The 20,669-nt window shown below is 44.9% G+C and overlaps 1 protein-coding gene across 4 annotated transcripts in view; it reads right to left on the bottom strand.

Annotated features, from left to right (window-relative positions):
- LRMDA (leucine rich melanocyte differentiation associated) overlaps positions 1 to 20,669 on the bottom strand; it is a 1,047,682-nt gene that overhangs the window by 1,007,908 nt on the left and 19,105 nt on the right. For all 4 annotated transcript variants that reach the window (XM_045437740.1, XM_045437736.1, XM_045437737.1 and 1 more), the window contains exon 2: positions 17,321 to 17,421. Coding sequence is in view for 3 of the 4 variants with exons in the window: in XM_045437736.1 (XP_045293692.1) it covers positions 17,321 to 17,421 (101 nt within the window). In the remaining variant the exon portion in view is untranslated. The remainder of the gene's footprint in view (positions 1 to 17,320; positions 17,422 to 20,669) is intronic.

Raw genomic sequence — 20,669 nt, 5'->3', positions numbered from 1 at the left:
ACCCTAGATTTTCTGGCCCATGTTTATTTCCTCACCTTTTCTGTCATCTGACCCGTTTGTACCCCACAAGTACATTTTTCCTTTAATAGTAAGTCAATTTCAAATAGCCATATTCTACTTCCCTACACACTGCTTAAATGTGATGTTTATAGTTATCTTCTGGGAAGAGGCTCTAACAAGACCTTTTTTTAAAAAGCTAACAGACCCTGTTAGTTAAAACAGAACCATTCAATTCAGTGTCTATCAGAAATTATAGGGGCGCCTGGGTGGCACAGTCGGTTAAGCGTCCGACTTCAGCCAGGTCACGATCTCGCGGTCCGTGAGTTCGAGCCCCGCGTCAGGCTCTGGGCTGATGGCTCAGAGCCTGGAGCCTGTTTCCGATTCTGTGTCTCCCTCTCTCTCTGCCCCTCCCCTGTTCATGCTCTGTCTCTCTCTGTCCCAAAAATAAATAAACGTTGAAAAAAAAATATTAAAAAAAAAAAAAGAAATTATAGAAAATCCTACTTGTGGTAAAGGCAAAAAAAAAAAAAAAGGGGGGGGAGAAACTTATAGCTGTAGAAAACAGTCACATGCTTCTTGCAAGGAAACACTGTAGGACTATGATCTCCCTCTTGATTTCAATACAAGTCACAGGCAACGAATGCCACATGACCCCAAGCCAAGTAATCCTGAAGCTAATTGTCAACAAGAATCAAAAAGTAAACGCTAATAGGTGTTTTCTTTTGGAACCAAACTCTCATATTTAGTATTTCATTTGATCTGCATAACCTCGATAGAGGAGTCCCTTATCCCCATTTGGAAAATAACACAGATTAGATGACTTGGCTCAATATCTCAGAGCCAATTTGTGATGGGGTGAAGACTAAAGTCAAGTATTCTGTCTCATGCTCATTGGTTTTGCACCAGATCAGACATCAGCCAGAACTCCTGACTTTGTGGTCTCCAACAATGACTGAGCTTCAAACTAACAAGAGTTTGGTTGCTCATTTACAAGATCAAATACATATAATGACAATAATTCATTTTATGTTAACTACACCTACTGGGATAATCATTGTGCAACCTGTACGTGTATTAAGTTATTCTGTAGTATACCTTGGACTAGTGTTCTGTCAATTACATCTCAGTAAAACTGGAGAAAAAAAATACTTCTAGTTACATGGTACTTAGCAATTGACAAGTCATTTGCGTTCAAATAATCTACTTCTTGTGCAATCCAGAGACCTCTAAAGTAGACACTATTCCTATAACCGGCCAGTGAACAGACTCATACCTCCTAAATGGCTGTCCTGACACACAACAGCAGCAGTAGGACTCACACACTACCTGAGGTGGATGCAAAAAAACTCTAGTGAGGCCCCACCCCACCCAAGAGGCCTCTTATTTGACCAAGAGGGAGTTTCTTGAATTTTTGTTCATCTTCCTAAAGGAACAGGACAATAGAAGTTAATGCAGCCTAATTTTCTACAGACTTCCAGAACACTAATATTTGATGTAAACATTCACGGTTTATGTTTGTTTGTTTATCATCTCCCCTTAAAGATGAGGAGGGCAGATAGAAGTTTCCGAAGAACACCAAACAGCAACAGCGATGGGGAGGGGGACAGTGACTGTTCCCTTTTCATGGGCCTGAAAGACAGTTTCCTCTTCTCCACCATTTAGTTACCAACCTACACCAGTTTACCAGATAAAGAGGACAACAATGAATTAGGATTGGGAAAACACATGGAATACAATAAGGTATAGGAAGGAGTTAAGCAAGTAAGTTTTGAGGATGGGGTCTTGGCTCCCCACTGACCAGGTAGCTGCCCTTGGCAGAGTCCCTTCCCCCTCCATCCACTTTCATTCCAGTCTTCAAACCCTGATGAACACCTAGCTTGCTATAAGGACTTAAAATATCCAGGGTAAATGGGTGGACCAATTGTAGTTCCCATTACTGGTACCTCTTTTAAAGAAATGTTAACATGCTTTAAACATCCATTTTGGCAAGTAAGAAATTGCCAAATTAGATAAGATCTTCCAGTAGAGGGGGCACCTATCATGTGCCTAACTCTGCCTTGGGCCCTCCTGGAAAAAAAAAAAAAAAAAAAAAAAAAAGCTGTTATCCCATATCCCATCCTGGAGAAGTTTCTATTCCAATGGGAGGCAGAGCTGCTGCAAAGGCCCCAAGGCATTCACAGAAACCAGTGAAGTACAAGTTGGGGAGGGGATGCACCCCTAGGTGCCAGCCCTGCAGAAACACCGTGGCATGAGACAAGGATAAAAAGTGTAAATTCTCAAAGAGGAGATTAAGTTTTTGGTTCCTCCTCTTCTGAATAAGCCCAGGGCCAGCCTACAGGGCCTTGCTGGGTGCTAAGCGGCACAGCATGTTCGTAGCAGGAGTCATCGAAGAACTGCATTAACTGTGACCCTTCTAACAGCGTAATTGCCACGTATGTGTGTCAGGGCCAGCACTCAGGCCCTGCTTAGCCTGGGAATTGGCTGCCCTCCACCAGCTGGAGCTGGCTTGTCTTTGCCACATGCCTATCACTCCAGTAGGAAGGTCCAAGGGGGAGAACCCATACCTCCCCCAAGTCCTTACTTGATGGGCCTCCCCCCAAACTTCTGGCCTGGTCAGTTTCCCTCCCCATTGAGCTCCCAGGTCTCAGAACCACCCCCATTCCGTGCAAGGATTATGTCTGCATGCATGGGAGAGAGCTTACCATCCTCTCCCATTTCCCTCCTTCTCGACTCTCACCAACTTCTGAGGGCAGAGAGACCAGAGTCTCACCATCTCTACTCAGGACAAGCCTGATTCCAACGTGCTGCTGACATTGTGTGAGCTATTTACCCTGCCCAGAAATCGACCCAGTGTGGCAAACTCTGCTCTTTCTTCCAGGTGTGGCCCAAGTCCCACCTCCAGTTTCCTTTGACTAAGTCCTCCCTCCTAAAACTTCCTTGAGCATGAGAGTCAATAGTACATTTTTGACACTAAATTGGAGTTGTCCTGTGGCTATCTAGGGAGACCTGAGAGCCACCTCAGGGCTCACCTGGGTCAAATCACCGTTGGACCCTTTCTCTCCACATGTGGCTCCCCACAGCAGCTAACTCAAAGAGAACAAGTTTTCCAGACAGTAAACAGAGTACACTCCCCAATAGAACTAGTAAGTTCTCAGAGTCCTCTGGTTAGATTTAACAGTGGTCTTGCATAGTTCTAATAATTTAATCTGTATTAGCCTTATCTCCTGATTGAGCATGTGAGTGAGGTTTTTAGGGGAAACATCACATCTGTAAGTTCTAGGTGCTGGGAAATTCAGCATGCACTGAATACTTACCTATCTATAACAAACAGAGACCTACAATGATCCAAGCCCTCTAGCCCTTGAGGACAACTCTGAACATCTCTGGGGGAACCATGCTTTTCTGAGCAGTCCCCACCTCCACTTAGCTGAATGATAATCTACGGTCATGGCTGTTAATGGTCAAGGCCATTAAAAGACCTTGAAGACCACTTTCCCGAGTGATGCATCCCTGGAGGGACCAGTTATACATGAAAGAACATTGTAACCCCGCTGGCATCCTCTAAAACATAAGTCACTCCAGGTCTGACTTCCACTCATCAGCTAAAGAAGAAGAAAAACCTTTGACTATATGGTTAAATTTACCCCTACAGTCATTCTTCTAGGGCTTCATGTCACAGGGGGAAATAAATGCAGTACTCCTCAGAGGCAAGACATCTACAAAAGGACCTTGGGAGTCATTATCAGGCTGAGTAGTCCTACCAGAGCCCTGCCTCCAAGAACAGAATTCAAGATATTTGTTTGTTTTATCTAATTCCACCTGGAAGGATGCTTGGCTATCTGTGAGGTTAGTCTGACTTAGGCATTTGGAAAGAATTCCTAGGAGCCTACCAAGATAGACCCACAACTCAACTGTCAGCACAGAAAGAGACCATCCACCCACCCAGGTTCATCCTCAGGGTCCTCAGCACCCACTGCTCCTATGAGGTGTGAACCCTGATGGACTCAGAGGACAGGGAATCCATTCTGAAAAGTCCCTGAAATCAACATCCCACCAGGCAATTCTAGTGTACCCCCTTCAAAGACTGACACACAAGTGAGCAAATGCCCACTACTCCAGGTTCTCAAAGTGGACACACAGCAAAAGCTCTTAACTGCATCCCTTCTTACTTTCTGCTCCACCAAGCCCACAGTGCATTTTAGTGGGTTCAATCCACAAAGCTGCTGCCAAACAAGAGAAGTCACTAGAATTTCTAAGAAACAAAGCAGCTCAAAATGCACATATTTAAACATCTAGAAGGGTCTCAGTCTCAGTGAAAAAGAACAGAGTCTTGGGGAAATGGTGCCTTTGCAAACAGCATCGTATTTGAAAAGAATGCATCTAAATTATTCCCTGTCCTATCATTTCTTTGGTAGTACAGAAACAAAACTAGCTCCAATTAGGTTAACTTTTACTGTACAGTATTAAAAGTGAAGAGAGGCTTCCTCTGCCATCATCTGAAGTTCTTCCCCACTCACATCTGCTCCACATCTGAGCACTACTCAGGAAAAGAAACAGCATAAAAACCATCAGCTGACTGGACATTACAGTGACAAAACTACTACAGATGCCACATTCTGACAGTGGTCAACAGCAAAAGTGCTTTTCTTCACACATTCTCTGTCTCTCCCCTCTCACGGCCTCTTCCAGGCACTCACAGCAGAACACCCTCACCGAAGGTATACAATACAGAAAATCCATCTTTTTTTGGGAAACAAAGCTACACCTGTGAATCATTTGGTATCTCCGTGACCCGTATCAAACTCAAGCTAGAGTTCCAGGTACCATCTTCCCCTCTCCTACGAGGAGAGTCTTTTCCCCTCAGATCCACACATTTTTAGCACAATAATTTGAGACTTCATCAGAAAGGCCATTATGCCTGCAAACTTTAAATGATTCCTTGTATATAAATATTTCATGCCAATTTTGTTTCCAAATGAGGTACACATGAAGAATGACCACACTAAGCAGTGTCCAAGTATGTCCTGTTGTTCCAAAATACAGACATTCTAATATTTCTGAGGAACCGCATTCTATCTGAGGTCCTGCAGGATTCTGTGCACCATCTATGTGGAAGTAGAACTGCTGCCTCGATCTCCCTTCATGTCAGACTAGAAATGTAGCCAGTCGAGGCTTAAGAGCCAAATAAAAGTCTTTTAAACTAATTGTTCCTTGCTAAGCTGCTAAATTTTCAGGGGAATACCCTGGGAGGATTGGGAAGTTTGAGAAATGATGCCAGATACGTGAACGGTCATGTCCTCAAAGCACTAAATTTTAACCTTGGGTAACACCAGGGGAAGATTTTAAGCACTCCAACCATAAAAAAGGCTCTGGTCACTTGCCTCCAACGTGTGTCAAGAGACAAGGGAAAAGAAATCCTGTCTCTCAAAGTTGTGAGAAAAAAACGGGCTGTGATGCCCTGAACGTCCCTGACGTGTGGACCCTGAACGTCCAAACACACACACACACACACACACACACACACACACACACACACACACTCTCTCTCTCTCTCTCTCTCTGAGTGGCTTGAACAGCAGTCACACTAAAGGGGTGAACAAAGAACAGGGACACCATAAACATCATTAACCAAGGCTCCAAGCAGCACAGAGACCAGCTCAAAACCAACGCACACGGAGGCTCCAACAAAAACTCTCCAGGCAGCCTCAGGAGTGTGATAGCCCAGGGCCCTAGGGAACCCTGCAGTGTGGCAAAGAAGGGAAAGGGGGCAAGGGGTCCTCACTGGAGCTCCTCCCCCTCCATCTCCAACACTGGCCACTCCTTTCCTCCATTTCTTCCCTGGGTACTAAGGGGAGGAGGCATAACAAGACCAAGTGGGGCTGAACCAAGTAAAATATGCCCGAGTCTTGTGCCAAGCCAGCAGCACAAACTTGAGCAAATTAACACGCATATATAACCCCCAAATGTACTATTCGGCAAAGCACCACCTTACTAATAGAGGCTTAGAACGAAGCAGTGAACACACACGCGCACACACACATACACACACACACTGAAACTTTCTTTTACCAGAGCAAAAGCTGGGAAGAAAAAACTAACAAGCCTTAGTGAAAGCTAAATCCTGTCTCGGGTTAGCTGTTGCATTCAGCTTGATGTTGCATTCAGCTTGATGTTGTGAAATTAACAAAAATGTTCCCTTGGCATTTAAATTCTTTTTCTTCCCTTTTTCCTCCTCTTAGCAGAGTGGGGGGTGACGCATAAGTCAAAAGACAAAGCAACTTCAAAACAAAATCAGTTACTTGTAAACAATCCTTGTGGGTATTTTCTCCCCTGCTCTCCCCGCCCCCCCCCAAGAAAAACAGCCCTGCCAGTTGTAATAGAAAGCCAAGTAAAGATAAATCAATTAGCTTGCTAATTTCTCCCCTCTCATTTACTTAGCTCTGCACTGTATTTGTCGTAATTGACTACAATTATGTTAATTACTAACTCCAGTATAATTACTATATTTATTGTCATTGAGCATGCGATGTACCCACAGCAAAGCTGGCATTTGTCGGGCATCAAGAAAGCAAACTGTCGAGAGGTGATTCTCTGCAAACTGGCGGATGTGGCTTCAGCAAATCAAAGGGCAAAAGAGATTTCATGCAATGTTAGTTTGAAAGCACCGGTTCATTAAGGATATTAATTTTCTGATAACTACACATTTAAGCATGACACACTAGAGCAGTATCTACAGGATTTCGCAATTATTAATGCGTGACAGTTTCAAATGCTAAGTGAATCAATTAAACAGCAGCATTCACAATTTGAGAAGAGATAACTGCTTCATAACTACCTAAGACTACAATTTTCACATGACAAAAAAGAGCCATTGAGGCGCCTTCAAAACCTGACAGGTCAAGAAAGAAGTTTGAAACAAAAGCACCTTACAACCATCATCTCTCCTCTTTACTTGTCAGATCAACTTTGCTAGTGTCTCCCCAGAAACGGCATCACATGCCAGCTGCCACAAGGTGATTTTTCATGTCTTGTCAAAGAAATCTTTTATTCTATTTGCTCTGCATTAACATGTTACATTTATTGATCAAGGGCCTGTTCGGCAGCCACAGCAGGGCACTGAGCTCTCCATGCCTACGGGGCTTTGATGTCCCGGTGACATTCGAGCCCGAATAATGCACATACTAAATGGATTTAATGCAGAAATGTGTTTGGGCCTGACAGTTACATTAATAACAGCCCCTCACACTGATAAATATGCAATTGCTACTATTAAGAGTTACCCAATTACGGGGAAAATATTTCTCTACCTTATAAATAAATCCATCAAGAAAAAAAAAAGTTTCAACAATGGTGCATTTTCTTAAAACACTTCTCCAGCTGCAGAAAATGGGGCATGTGGGGGTTAACACCCCCTCTCTTTCCCCTCCAATTGTTTTTAATAAGTCTTCCTTTATCTCACGAATGGTTTGGGTGTTTTTTTTTTTTTTTAAACCTCTTTTGTTGGTCTTCCCTGCTCTACCCGTCTTATTTCTTCAGAACCAGAGAAAAAGCAGACACCCAGGAGACTGAAAATTGGGTTCTGTATAAACTCAGAGGAGCTTAGGGGAGGTGGTGCAAAGGTGCGGGGCACATAGCTGATCTCCATAATGATGGGTCTGGAGGAGGAGGTGTCTCTACACACACACACACACACACACACACACACACACACACACACACACGAAACCCAAACATGTCTCTCTCCCTCATTTAAAGCCCTAAGTGACCTTGTGCTGTGGCAGTGATGGGGGTGGGGGTGTGAAAGGAAAGGGAAAGCAGCTGGGAGAGAAGAGACCTTTTATTAGAAAAGTCTTGGCCAGGGAGAATTTGTAGTTATTATAGCCCTGCAATTAAACACAGACACCAAGCAAAAAGCATTATCACTCCACTTTCATCATCAAGGAGCACAGCACAGCTGAAATCCCCACCACTGCAGTCCCTGAGGAGACCGGAAGAAAGAGGGTTTTCAGATGGTGGGTGTGTGTATGCAAGTCAATACATGTGCAAGTGTACACACACACACACACACACACACACACACACACACACACACCCTTTTTCTCTCTCCAGACTCAAAACTCACACATGCAGTAATAGGTCCCAGGGTCCCCACACCAAGCCTGGGACATAGAACAATCTGAGACACAGCAATTGCTAAGCCACTTTTCCCCATGACCGTGACCTGCATCTGAGCCAGATCTCACAGCTCAGAGGGCAGTAAGAAAGTGAGTTCCCTGGGAAGTCCCCACCTTTAAGCCAGCCCAGGTCTTACAAACCCAAAAGTTTCCAAATCAGGGTTTTGGGAAACAGAGAAAATACAACAGACAGAACTCGAAGCCTACAAGGGTCTCCAAACTGGAGGATCCACTGTGACCCCATGATGGTGGCTTCCACAGGCTACTCAGGATTTTTAAGAGGAAAAATAAACCTTCTCCCTCTGCAAGGAAATATAGGCTTGGAAACAGCCACCCATCTTCTCACACCCAAAAAAGCAACAAGTTCTACCTTAAGAAGCAGTTTGGAGTAACTGTAAAACTAAAGTCAACCCCCTGGAGGCCATTTAATCCCTGTTCTCCCATTTAATCACAGGGGTAGTCTGGGGCCCATTTCTTCCCCATCTGGGTCTCAGTTGCTTCATCTGTAAAATGTGGGTATTAACAGTCACACTGTAAAACACTTTGCAAAGACTGAATGAGATAGATAACACTTTAAGTGTCCTGCTCAGCTGTGGCATGTAGTAATACAGGTTATTAATAAGTTAATAAACACAACTCCTGTCACTTGTTTGACACTTGTCCCTGGACTCCTTTGGAGAATGAAGCCAGCTACCTCTCAGTACTTATTTGCAAGGCTACTGTATTGTGAGGCTCAAGAGGGCCACTCTGCAGCCCATCTGGGACAGGACTGAGGTCTTTCTCAACAAAGCATAGTTGGCATAAGGGAAGAAGTACTCTTCGTCCAAAGCAGTCCTAGGCCCTACAAAACATCTCTGGCTTCACTGGCTAAATGCTTGTAGAGCCCCTACTTCCATCATTGTGACAGAACTTTGTACTTACTGGCTCTTCAAGTTCTCAACCACAGAGTCTGAAAGGGTTAAACTTACCAATCTCCCCCCTCTTCCCCCAAATCACCACTGCTTCCAACTGCCACCCTGACAACATGGAAGGCAGCCTTGTCCACATGCACAGTGATGTCCTCAGGATAGAGAGAAGGGCCAAGGGAGAAGGTAGAGCAGTGAGGCCCAAGTTCAAAAAGCTCAGGGAGAGGGGCACCTGGGTGGCTCAGTCGGTTGAGCATCGGACTTCGGCTCAGGTCTTGATCTCAGTTTCATGAGTTCGAGCCCTGCATTGGGCTCTGTGCTGACAGCTTGGAGCCTTGAGCCTGCTTCAGATTCTGTGTCTCCCTCTCTGACCCTCCCCTGCTCATGCTTTGTCAAAAAGAAAAAAAATTTTTTAATTAAAAAAAAAAAAAAAAAAAAAGAGCTCAGGGAGAGAAACTTTATGAAGAAAGGAGAATTAAACCCAAGATTCTGATGGAGTAAAATGGATGACAAGAGAAATAAGAAGGCAGTACTAGAAAATCTAGGAACTTCTTATCCAAGAGGCAAACACAGTAGGAAATATGGAGACACTCTTTTAGGAAGTGCTTTCATAATCATACTGTAGGTTAGAGAGGCCATCATCTATGAAAAAGCTGAACCTCATTATGGCCCCTTAGACCACTCTCTCCAACCTCCCACCACTTTCCCAGCCCAGTCTTACCCACAGTGGCTCAAAACCCATTTTCTCTGGCCAAAGGCTAAAAATCAAGCAAGTCAGGACATTCTTGGAGGAGGAAGAGGGTGGTGTCATTTAAACCTCACTCACAGTGGCCTGAAACTTGCTCTCTCAGGGATCTTCCCACCTCCCTTTAAGCTGTTTTTGGTGGTGCTACTGTCATGGAGGTCACTTGAGAAAGTGTAAATACAGGAAATTAAAGTCTTGCTACCGGGACGTTAATCATTACCTGCCAAGTCATTCTGCACTTTACCTTTTGGTTTTATGTTCTATTGGTAGCTGGAGACATGAAAATGGCCACTGATTCTCTTGGTAGAAAAAAAGATGCTTTTCACCACATTGCCCAGCTTAGAAACAACACTTATTCCAACATGCAAAGACCCATGCCTCATTGAAATTCATCACTGACCTACAACTATTTGGAAAATTCAGTAACAGCGTAGCTTTCTAAAGTCTATCTTTTCTACCATCATCTCTTCCCCTCAAGGTTTCCTGACAACGCTGTTGCTACCTTCACTTCACTATCGGCATGCTCTCCAAGCAAGACCACTACATTTGGGTTTTAAAAAACAAGTATGGGGGCGCCTGGGTGGCGCAGTTGGTTAAGCGTCCGACTTCAGCCAGGTCACGATCTCGCGGTCCGTGAGTTCGAGCCCAGCGTCGGGCTCTGGGCTGATGGCTCAGAGCCTGGAGCCTGTTTCCGATTCTGTGTCTCCCTCTCTCTCTGCCCCTCCCCCGTTCATGCTCTGTCTCTCTCTGTCCCAAAAATAAATAAACGTTGAAAAAAAAATTAAAAAAAAAAATAAAAATAAAAAATAAAAAACAAGTATGAACAAGGTCCCTGACTGCAAAGAAAGGATTTGATAAAGATCCATGCCAACAGAGCATACCCTTTGAACTGTTCTCCTGAGAGCCTGAGTGGGGAATTAGCTTTTACCCATTCCCACCTGATATGAACAAAGGGATGCTCCTGGCTGGCAAAGATGAAAAATACGTAGGAGAGGACTGGGTTGAAGCTAGGAGATGTTCAGGACAGCTGGAGAACTTAAGTATACTGGTTAGGATAGGCTAGGTTACACTGCATCAACAAACACCCTAGGGGCACCTGGGTGGCTCAGTCAGTTAAGTGTCCAGCTTCAGTTCAGGTCATGATCTCACGGCTCATGAGTTCAAGCCCCATGTCGGCTCTGTGCTGACAGCTCAGAGCCTGGAGACTGCTTTGGATTCTGCCCCTCCCTCTCTCTGCCCCTCCCCCGTTCACATGCGCACATGCGCAGTCTCTCTCTCTCTCTCTCTCTCTTCTCTCTCTGAAGAAACAAGAAAAACCCTGAACTTTTTTTAATGTTTATTTTTTAAGAGAAAGAGAACACAAGCAGGGGAAGGGCAGAGAGGGAGACAGAATCTGAAGCAGGTTCCAAGCTGTTAGCACAGAGCCCAATGCAGAGCTTGAACTCACAAAACTAGGAGATCACGAGCGGAGCCAAAGTCAGAGGATTAACCAACTGAGCCACCCTGGCACCCCAGAAATACCCTAAACTCAAACAGATTTAGTTCTCATTTAAAGTTTGTGTCCAACATGGATCGGCAAAGGGTTTTGCTCATTTACAGTCAGAACCTAAGACTGATTACAGCAGGTAGGAGAATAATTGACAAATTGCACACTAGCTTTTCGCATTTCTGCCCATTGGTCACACCAAAGGATGCAGAGATGTGTAAACATACCATGTACTAAAGGAGAAGAAATCCTGAATGTCCATTAAGAATCCCAATTACGAGGCTCCTGGGTGGCTCAGTCGGTTAAGTGGCCGACTTCGGCTCAGGTCATGATCTCGCAGTCCGTGAGTTCGAGCCCCGCATCGAGCTCTGTGCTGATAGAAGCAGGCTCCAGGCTCTGAGCTGTTTCTGTGTCTCCCTCTTTCCGCCCCCCCGCCATTCGCACTGCCTTTCAAAAATGAATAAATGTTAAAAAAAAATTTTTTTTTTTAAATAATAATCCCAATGACTACAACAGAGTGAGATGGCCCTGTGGAGGGTTAAGCCTAGGCTTTCAGCCTCCCCACCAACACGTTTTAGTTTTAACTGTAGCTATGCTTATTGAAGACCTACTATGTGCCAGGTAATTTGTTAGGCACTTTACACAGTTACACACTCAGGATTTTTGCAATTAGCCTAAGGGCAGTTAAACAACTGGTGAGGAATTCGAGAGGAGGATTTCAAGCCAGGGTGGTGGAACCACAAAGTGTTGGTTCTTTTTAATTTCCACTGCCCATTTTCCCAATTTAGCATCAAGTTACCAGATCTAGTTTAATCTAGCAGTTCATAACAGACACAGAAACGGTTGTGTGCCTGTCCTCGAATCCCTTACAGTGTGCCGTGGAGAGTCCACCTCACTGCCTTGGTGGAGATGGGGAGCACAGAGCCACCATTTCGGTACTGGAGCTTCCCCAACTCCCCAGTCTTTCACTTTTATCCTGGTCAAAGTCAGGGAAGCAACAAGCAATCTCCCACCTGAGACATTTTCTCCTAAGCAATTCTCCCACTGAGTGCATTTATCAGAGTGATGCTAAATAAGACACAAGTACAAACAATTTTTAAAACCTAAGATTTCTGTTGCCATACATCAATTAAACCCTCTCAATTTTATTACCAGAATGACATAGGTGTATTTATCACCATTTGCCATGCGAGCCCTGCTCTGCCCACTGTGTTCAACAAGCTCAGAGAGCAACCCACTCAAACTACTCAGGGCCCTTGCAGGGAGTGGGATGAGTACCAGAGATAACTCAAGCCTTTCCCCATCAGGGAAAAGGGGAAACTAAACCTGAAACAACTCATTAACAAGAGATCTTTGCCTTGAGCAGATCAAGGAACCAGCACTGACTAAAGCATAGGATCTCCTTATTGATCTAAAAATACAATCTGAAAACCTCAACAAGCTCAAGGAAGAGTTTGGGATAATAGGTATTCAAATAGTCTTCGTAGCAGAAATTGGTATAACCTCTCAAGGGCAATCTGACATCTTTGTCAAAGCCCTCTGACAATTCTGTCTCTAGGAGTTTGTCCCAAGAAATTAGAGACCTATTCATGAGTGCTACAAGAATAGAGATATTTTTAATAGTAAGAATCTGGAAACAATCTAAATGTCCAACACTAAGAAATAAGCCTTTAAAAACTGTAATGCAGTATTGATAGGAAAATGCTTCCAACACAAGGTAAACACCACCAACATTTTTAGACATTTGGCATTATAAGATTGGAAGACAAAAGCATAAGAGACTCTTAAAAACTGAGAACAGGGGCGCCTGGGTGGCGCAGTCGGTTAAGCGTCCGACTTCAGCCAGGTCACGATCTCACGGTCCGTGAGTTCGAGCCCCGCATCAGGCTCTGGGCTGATGGCTCAGAGCCTGGAGCCTGTTTCCGATTCTGTGTCTCCCTCTCTCTCTGCCCCTCCCCCGTTCATGCTCTGTCTCTCTCTGTCCCAAAAATAAATAAACGTTGAAAAAATTTAAAAAAAAAATTAAAAAAAAAAAAAAACTGAGAACAAACGGAGGGTTGATGGGGGTGGGAGGGAGGGGATGGTGGGTGATGGGTATTGAGGAGGGCACCTTTCGGGGTGAGCACTGGGTGTTGTATGGAAACCAATTGGACAATAAACTTCATATATTGAAAAAAAAAAAAAAGAAAAAAAAGAAAAAGTTCAAAAGTCTCTCTAAAAATAAATAAATAAATAAGATTGGAAGACAATAAAACATCAGCAATGGTGATTTCCAGTGCTAAGATTATCAGGGATTTGAAAGAAAGAGCGTTTCCTCATACCTGAGTTTAACATGCCTATACTGACCATGTTTTTATTTTATTCTGTTTTAGAGAAAGAACACAAGCCAGGGGGAGAGGGGCAGAGGAAGAAGCAGAGAATCTCAAGCAGGCTCCACACCCAGCACAGGGCTAGATTCCACAACCCTGGGACCAAATCAAAAACAGCAGGGCAGAGGAGAACTGGGAGGCTAAAGTAACTACATGTGAAGAATTCCACCACCACCACCCCCACCCCCCCGCCCCCGTTTACATGTTTGCTCCTTCTAAACCCTATGCCACATGCCTACATTAAGAAAATGAATAGAATTCCTTGCCTAAAAACAAACTATAGCCTAAAATACAAATGGACTACAGCTGATTTGGGGACCTACGGTGTAGCAAAATTTGTATTAGGGTTATTGCTCTGTTTAAGGCAATACTGTAATAGGATTATCTGGATGGGGGGTGGGAGTGAAGCCTGCAGAGGTGTTCTTTAAAGAACAGGACAATAATTTTTCTGTATATGACAAAGCAAAAAGAACTTTGGGTTTTTGAGGGCAGCTCTAGGAAGAGGGTAAGTGACATGGAAAAGTGAGAAACAGGCTGGGATAGGCACCTGGTCACCTGCAAGAAGCCTGACCTGAAGGAGAGCTGCAACCAGGGAAAAACTCTGGCAACAGAGCACCTAAAAGCTTTCCAGGAACAATGCTAGCCCAAGCTTGTCTCCTGCCATGTGCTACAATACTACCTACCTTCCCCCAGTATACCTTGAACTGGTAGTAAAAGTACTACTATATTACACATAGTAATGCTGTGTTGGGCTTGGGAGAAACGAAGGGAATGTCTTGAGAGGGGGCAGTATCTTGAATCGACTGCCAAGAGGTAAAACAGCAGACAACAGAGCAGAGAGTGATTGTGAATCCAGGTGCGGGCAAACTGACCAGGTAGTACGCTCCCCAGATCCCACGCAAACAGCAAGGCAGGGCTAGGGAGAAACTTTCTACAGAATGTGATGGGGACTCACGTTATTTCATTTGGATAGGATGAGCCCTACAGCCTGGTGGGCTTTGGGTCCTCTGTTATATACCTATTTAGAAGTTTATCATCATCTTTCTTTTTCCCTTCCCCTTTTCTCTCCCCTCCTCCACTTTAAGAATTAGCCAAGAATCTGGAGTACCTGGGTGGCTCAGTCGGTTAAGCCTTTGACTTGTGGTTTCACATCAGGTCATGATCTCCTGGTTTCCTGAGCTCAAGCCCCACATCAGGCTCTATGCTAATAGCACAGAGTCTGCTTGGGGTTCATTTGTTCTCTTTCTGCCCCTCCCCGGCTTAGACTGTCTCTCTCAATAAATACACTTAAGAATTAAGAATCTAAAATATTTTTTTTTAATTTTTTTTTTTAACGTTTATTTATTTTTGGGACAGAGAGAGACAGCATGAACGGGGGAGGGGCAGAGAGAGAGGGAGACACAGAATCGGAAACAGGCTCCAGGCTCTGAGCCATCAGCCCAGAGCCCGACGCGGGGCTCGAACTCACGGACCGCGAGATCGTGACCTGGCTGAAGTCGGACGCTTAACCGACTGCGCCACCCAGGCGCCCCTAAAATATTTTATTTTGATCCAGATGAAGACAGAGATACAGACCAGTGCTTGAATAAGCTCACATCTTCCTCCAACACCCAAGAGAAGGTAGTGTCACATCCCCTAACCCACCCGCCCTTGTGTAAACAAGACAAAGAGGATCCAGCCCCAACACATCCACATTAAATCAGGACTGCTTTTCTCTATTCTGGTCTCTAAGTCCCTCCAGCTTAACCAAGTCCTCACATAAACTCTTCCTGAAACTTAGACCTCACCCCTCCATTGCTCATCCCTGCCCCAATCCAGTTATAACCCAGTATGGCACTGACCATCTGCCAAGTATAGGCTACTGAGCAAATGGGATAGCACCTCAACTCAACAGAAACTTTCTCAACAAAGGAGAATCAAATTCACAACTCCCCTCCTTCCAAATCGTTTTTACCAAACTTCCTCTCACTGGATTACCCTGCCTCTATGACTGGTCATTTCCTACAAACCCTTATAGATCCAGACCCTCAGAGCCCCTTCTCACTGCTGACCCTGCTCAACACACACACACACACACACACACACACACACACATCACTCCCAGGGTCCAGCCTCTTCTCTGCCAAAGGGAGGCAAGGCAGGGCCTCCGAGTTTGACAAAGACAGCTCTGTTTCCTTAGACCTGACAGCCCAGTCCCATGACCTGTCCCTGCTGACATGCTCCCTCGTGGGGCACAGCCTCCTCCAACCCACATCCAGGCTCCCACCAGCAAGGTGGCAGTGGCCAGAGCAACAACACCCCAAGCCTCTAGAAGCCAGTCATACAGAAAGAAGTCCCTCCAATGCCCAAAGAAATGCTTTCCCAGAGTCTGCAATGGGGAACTTTTTAAGGTACACACATGTCCAGGCTGTGTACTTGGTCTTCTCCTTGGGTACTGGGACCAAAACTCATCCTTAAATATCTTTAGAATCAGTTTTTTCTTTGGCACCCTCTCATCACTACATGTTAGTTTGTGACTTTTCAGTTTCCCCATCTTCCCAGAAGCACACAAACCCTTTGGGAGTCAGGGAGAGCATATACACAGTGTCCATGTTTTTCTTAACACCCTGGATGCCCCTTCCCTGAAGACAGTGCATCTCTGGGAGTACCAGCCCAAAAGGCTCTGTTGGCTCAAAGTCCCCTCAACCCGCTGGTGCCTTAATCACCTAAGTTTTGTCCATCTTCTCTCAAATTCTCAATTCCAAGTGTCTGGACTCAAAGTCTGGGAGAGAAAGACTCCAGAGCACGGAAGCATGAACGTGCCCGAGTCCCCTCTCACCTTCCACCCCACAACAGTCTGTTCCATTCAGAGGACAGCACAGTTCTCAAGGGGACGCTTATGAGAAAAATCCGGCATGGAACCAGCTCATTAGGAAAAGCCACCATCCTGAACCCTGCTCATTTATTCATTTCCCTGATATCTGCTTTCCAAGTTCCTCTTGCGTCCCTCTTCCAAGCCCCCAAACCAGTCCCAAGTGGTAACCTTCTATGAAGAAATCAAGGAACCATCTGCATTTTCCAATGGAATAATATAGAAGATCACACTTAGCTTTTGCCAAGACTGAAGCAGTTGTTAGAGTTCCCCTCCCCCCCCGTCCCATGCCATCAGTGTTTGAATTACTCTGGGAGTAGTAATTCCATCTGGGATTGTATGTCATCGGGGAGAAATCACAAATATTTGAGGTTCCAATTCATTTAAAAAGAAAAAAAGAAGCACGCATATATACACCCTGTGATTTGGCAAATCTTCGGGAGATGGGGCACCCCAAAATGCTCTTACTGGTTCCATCCCATTCCTTCCCCAAGAGTATTCTAACTCGTCTACATGGTATCAGTGAGAAAGGAAAAGAACAAAGGGACACAATGACGGTCCTCTTGTAGGACCTCAGGTGAGGTGGAGGATGTCCACACACAGCTTTTTCAGTGGCACAAAGAGGCTAACCAAAGAATCATCTGAAGCATAGTCACACTTTTGGGGTCGGATTCCACACATCTCAGAGCCCCACACCCTATGCAGAGCTGGATGGGAACTTTTACCTGCAGGCTGTTACCAAGGGGACTGGGCCTCCCGGCCTGGTCTGTATCTTGTGAAGTGTACATACCTCAGAAGGTTAAAACTCAGATCAAGCCTTTTTGCAAAATGTCCACAGTCCCTGCCGAGGTGCTCTGGAATTTCTCTGCAGTCCTGGCCTATGTAGGACACCTGGAAATTAAATGGAACAGAAACAATGTGGCAAACGGAAATCGCCCAGCTGCTCCCAACCCTGAGTCATTGATCCCAAGATTGCTTCCGCAACTTTAAACACACGCCCCTCACACACAAGAAGGCCACATTTGTGTCCTTTTCCTGATCAAATCGGCTTTGGGGGCTTCAGGGACTCTGCCAATAGCTCGCCTTTCCTGGTACACCTAGCATGATGGAGACTAATCCCAGCACAACAGAAACTGAACTAAAACTGGCTGGATTCAGGTGTCCAAAAAGGCTCCCACATCAGAACACATTGATATAATCACAGCAATCAGCTTCTTGCTCAGAGGCCTTTCCAACAGCTGCCCCTCTGGCTCTCCTCCCCATCCCCCCTCCCTCAAATACTCTGTTATGCACATTACCTCATAAAAGACAGAGCAGATGCACTCACCGGCATTCAATCTGCAGGGCGCTGGAACAAACAGGGTTGGACAAGAAAACCTCCCCAGATCACCAATCCATCTTACACCACGGTGTATAAAATATCCCCCACACTCTGAACAAAGTTGACTTGAAGGTGACAGGTCAACAGTGGCCACAGCTTCCAAGCCTCTCTCCTCCAGGGATTCTTCTGCAACCAACCCCAATAGGGCTGCAGAGCAATTCCCCTTAGGCCTCCTCTTATATCATCACCATCAACCACCTAGTGTGTACCCAAATATTAAGAAGCTGAACTGCAATTTGATGCCAGAACTTCTGATTGTGGCAAGGTTGGAGGGCTTGCTCACTGCTCCAACCACTAGGTTTTTGAAACCCACTTTTTAGAGGTAGATGCCAATCCAACCACAGTGTACTAATCCCAAAACCCATAAAACAAACCCATGGGTGAGAGGTGGCCAATGGATCAAAATATAAGAGACTTCCCTAAAGGGCTCCCTACCTCCAATGACAAGGTAGAAATTCAACCCTATCACACGGACTACAGTCTTGACCCTTTCTCCCTACAAATGCATATCCTCCTATACATACAGGTAAGAATGTCTTGGAATGAGTAAGATTCCCCCAGGGGATTATGCTTCCTAATGGGGAATAGGAATATGGTGGCCATATCGAATTCTAGATATTAGGATGAACATTGAGGATTACTAGCATTCCATCCTAGAACTACAGAAACACCACTTTCATTAGGACTTGACCTAATTAAAAAAAAAAAAAATCACACTGCACCCTAACACCCCCAATTTTTCAAGTCCTCCCTCAACCCTATCCAATGGGGGCAAACTGCTGGCAATACAGTATCTTGTGTTCACTCCCCTAGGGACTTCATATCTGGAGAAGAGAAAGTGGGGGAGAAAGGACAGAAAAACAGCTCCAATAAGATAATTTGGACTCAAGAAGATAAAGGCTAAAGGCTCTAGGTTCAATCTAGCAACCTCCCCTTTCTACAGGGGACCAGTCTTTCCTCAGAACTTCTTGTGGAACAAAGTTCTGCTTCCAAGCAGAGATGGAAATCATACAGCAAGAAGAGACTGGGGATATAAGGCCTCAGTAAGCCTATGGACTTCAATTTCCCTCAGGATACCCACTTGATCAGCAGCAGTTTCTGTATCAGAACACCGCAGTGACCCTGCAGGCCTGAGGTACTCACCAGAAAACCCATCCCTTTCACCCCATCATGTACTACCATCTTATATCACAAAGATCTTGAGTAATTTGTATAAGTGGCATAGAAGTGGAGATTTAGATGTAGAAACTGAGCTTTGTCCTTATAGACTCACCAAGGACTAAATATGGTAGAGACCCAGTTTCTCAAAACCCATGTTTTTTACAAGAAAAGGGAGACTTCAGCACCATGCCCAGTGTTATATAGCTTCTTAATGATAAAGCCTGGAGGAAGTCCTGCACCAGGAATAGGTACTTCCAATTTGGGTGCCATGGAGTTCTTCCAACTCCACGTGTGGGTATGGATTTTCTTCATCAACAAATGCTAGTGGTGCATCTATCAGCAGGTTTGGGCTTCAAAAACGCAACTTCCTAGCTGAAAGGTTGCAAACTACCTCAGGATAGCATGGCTAAAGCCCCAGAACAGAGTCAGAACATAGACAGGGGGATATTTGCTCCCCCTTTTTCTTCTATAGGATTCCCTTTCAGAGGCAACACAAACACCAAGGAGAGCTATCACCATGAAGCATGCACACCACTTACATGCCTAACAAGACTTTCATCAGCTTGTTTTCTCACATGACATCCCAGGAAAACTAAAGCACAACTTGTTCCACAGTGATCAAGTCTCCAAAATGTAGTATGAAAACCAACTTGATAAGCCATCTGCATGCTTGGACCCAGCACCACCACCACTGCCCCCCACCCCTACACAGTAAACTGGAGCATTTAGAGATGGGAGTTAAGCTGACCACATTTAAGGGTCCGAATCATCCGGAAAAGGCTTAAGGCAGCAAGCAGCCACTGCCAGGCACTGCAACCCACACTCCCAATGAGAAGACAAACATGTTTAAGAAGTGCTCCCGAGTTGAAGACCTTAGGTCTCAGGATGTCAAGAAGCTTCTTGGAGCATCGGACCACCTAATGGAAGAAACAAGGCCAGAAGAGCCAGACCAAATATAGTTTGTTTCTTGAAGAAGAGAAGGGAAATGGAGATTAATAGACCCCAATGCCACGGAAGCAAGAGCACATCCAGACCAAGGGCCATTTCAGTCAATTACTTTGATTTAGACTCAACTGAAGAACAAAGTTTTGTACTTTTCATCTGCCTATCTTATAGCACCTGTATCCCAAGACTTCCACCCTACATGAAATGGTAATAAAGGGACACTATTTTTTTTTTATTTTTTTTTTTAACGTTTATTTATTTTTGAGACAGAGAGAGACAGAGCATGAACGGGGGAAGGTCACAGAGAGAGGGAGAAGGGACACTATTACCAGGGACATGAAAACATATCAAGAACCCTACAAGGAGGAATACCTGAGAGGCAAAGGAAGAGGTCTGTGCAAAATCCCCCACACATACACATACTCATGCCCTCCAACCAGAAGCCACCGGGAGTTACCAGACTGTAGGAGACTAGGTTTCTCCTTGCAGTTAGGACAGTCTGGCCATTAGGTTTCTTAGTAGATTGAGACACTTATTTTATGATGCCTGACCCCAGTCAGGGGTGGGAGATCCTCAATTTTTTTTTTTTTTTTAATTTTTTTTTTCAACATTTATTTTTTTGGGGACAGAGAGAGACAGAGCATGAACGGGG

Source organism: Leopardus geoffroyi, chromosome D2, assembly GCF_018350155.1.
Source record: "Leopardus geoffroyi isolate Oge1 chromosome D2, O.geoffroyi_Oge1_pat1.0, whole genome shotgun sequence".
Classification (NCBI taxonomy): domain Eukaryota; kingdom Metazoa; phylum Chordata; class Mammalia; order Carnivora; family Felidae; genus Leopardus; species Leopardus geoffroyi.
This window is presented reverse-complemented; position numbering and strand designations above follow the sequence as displayed.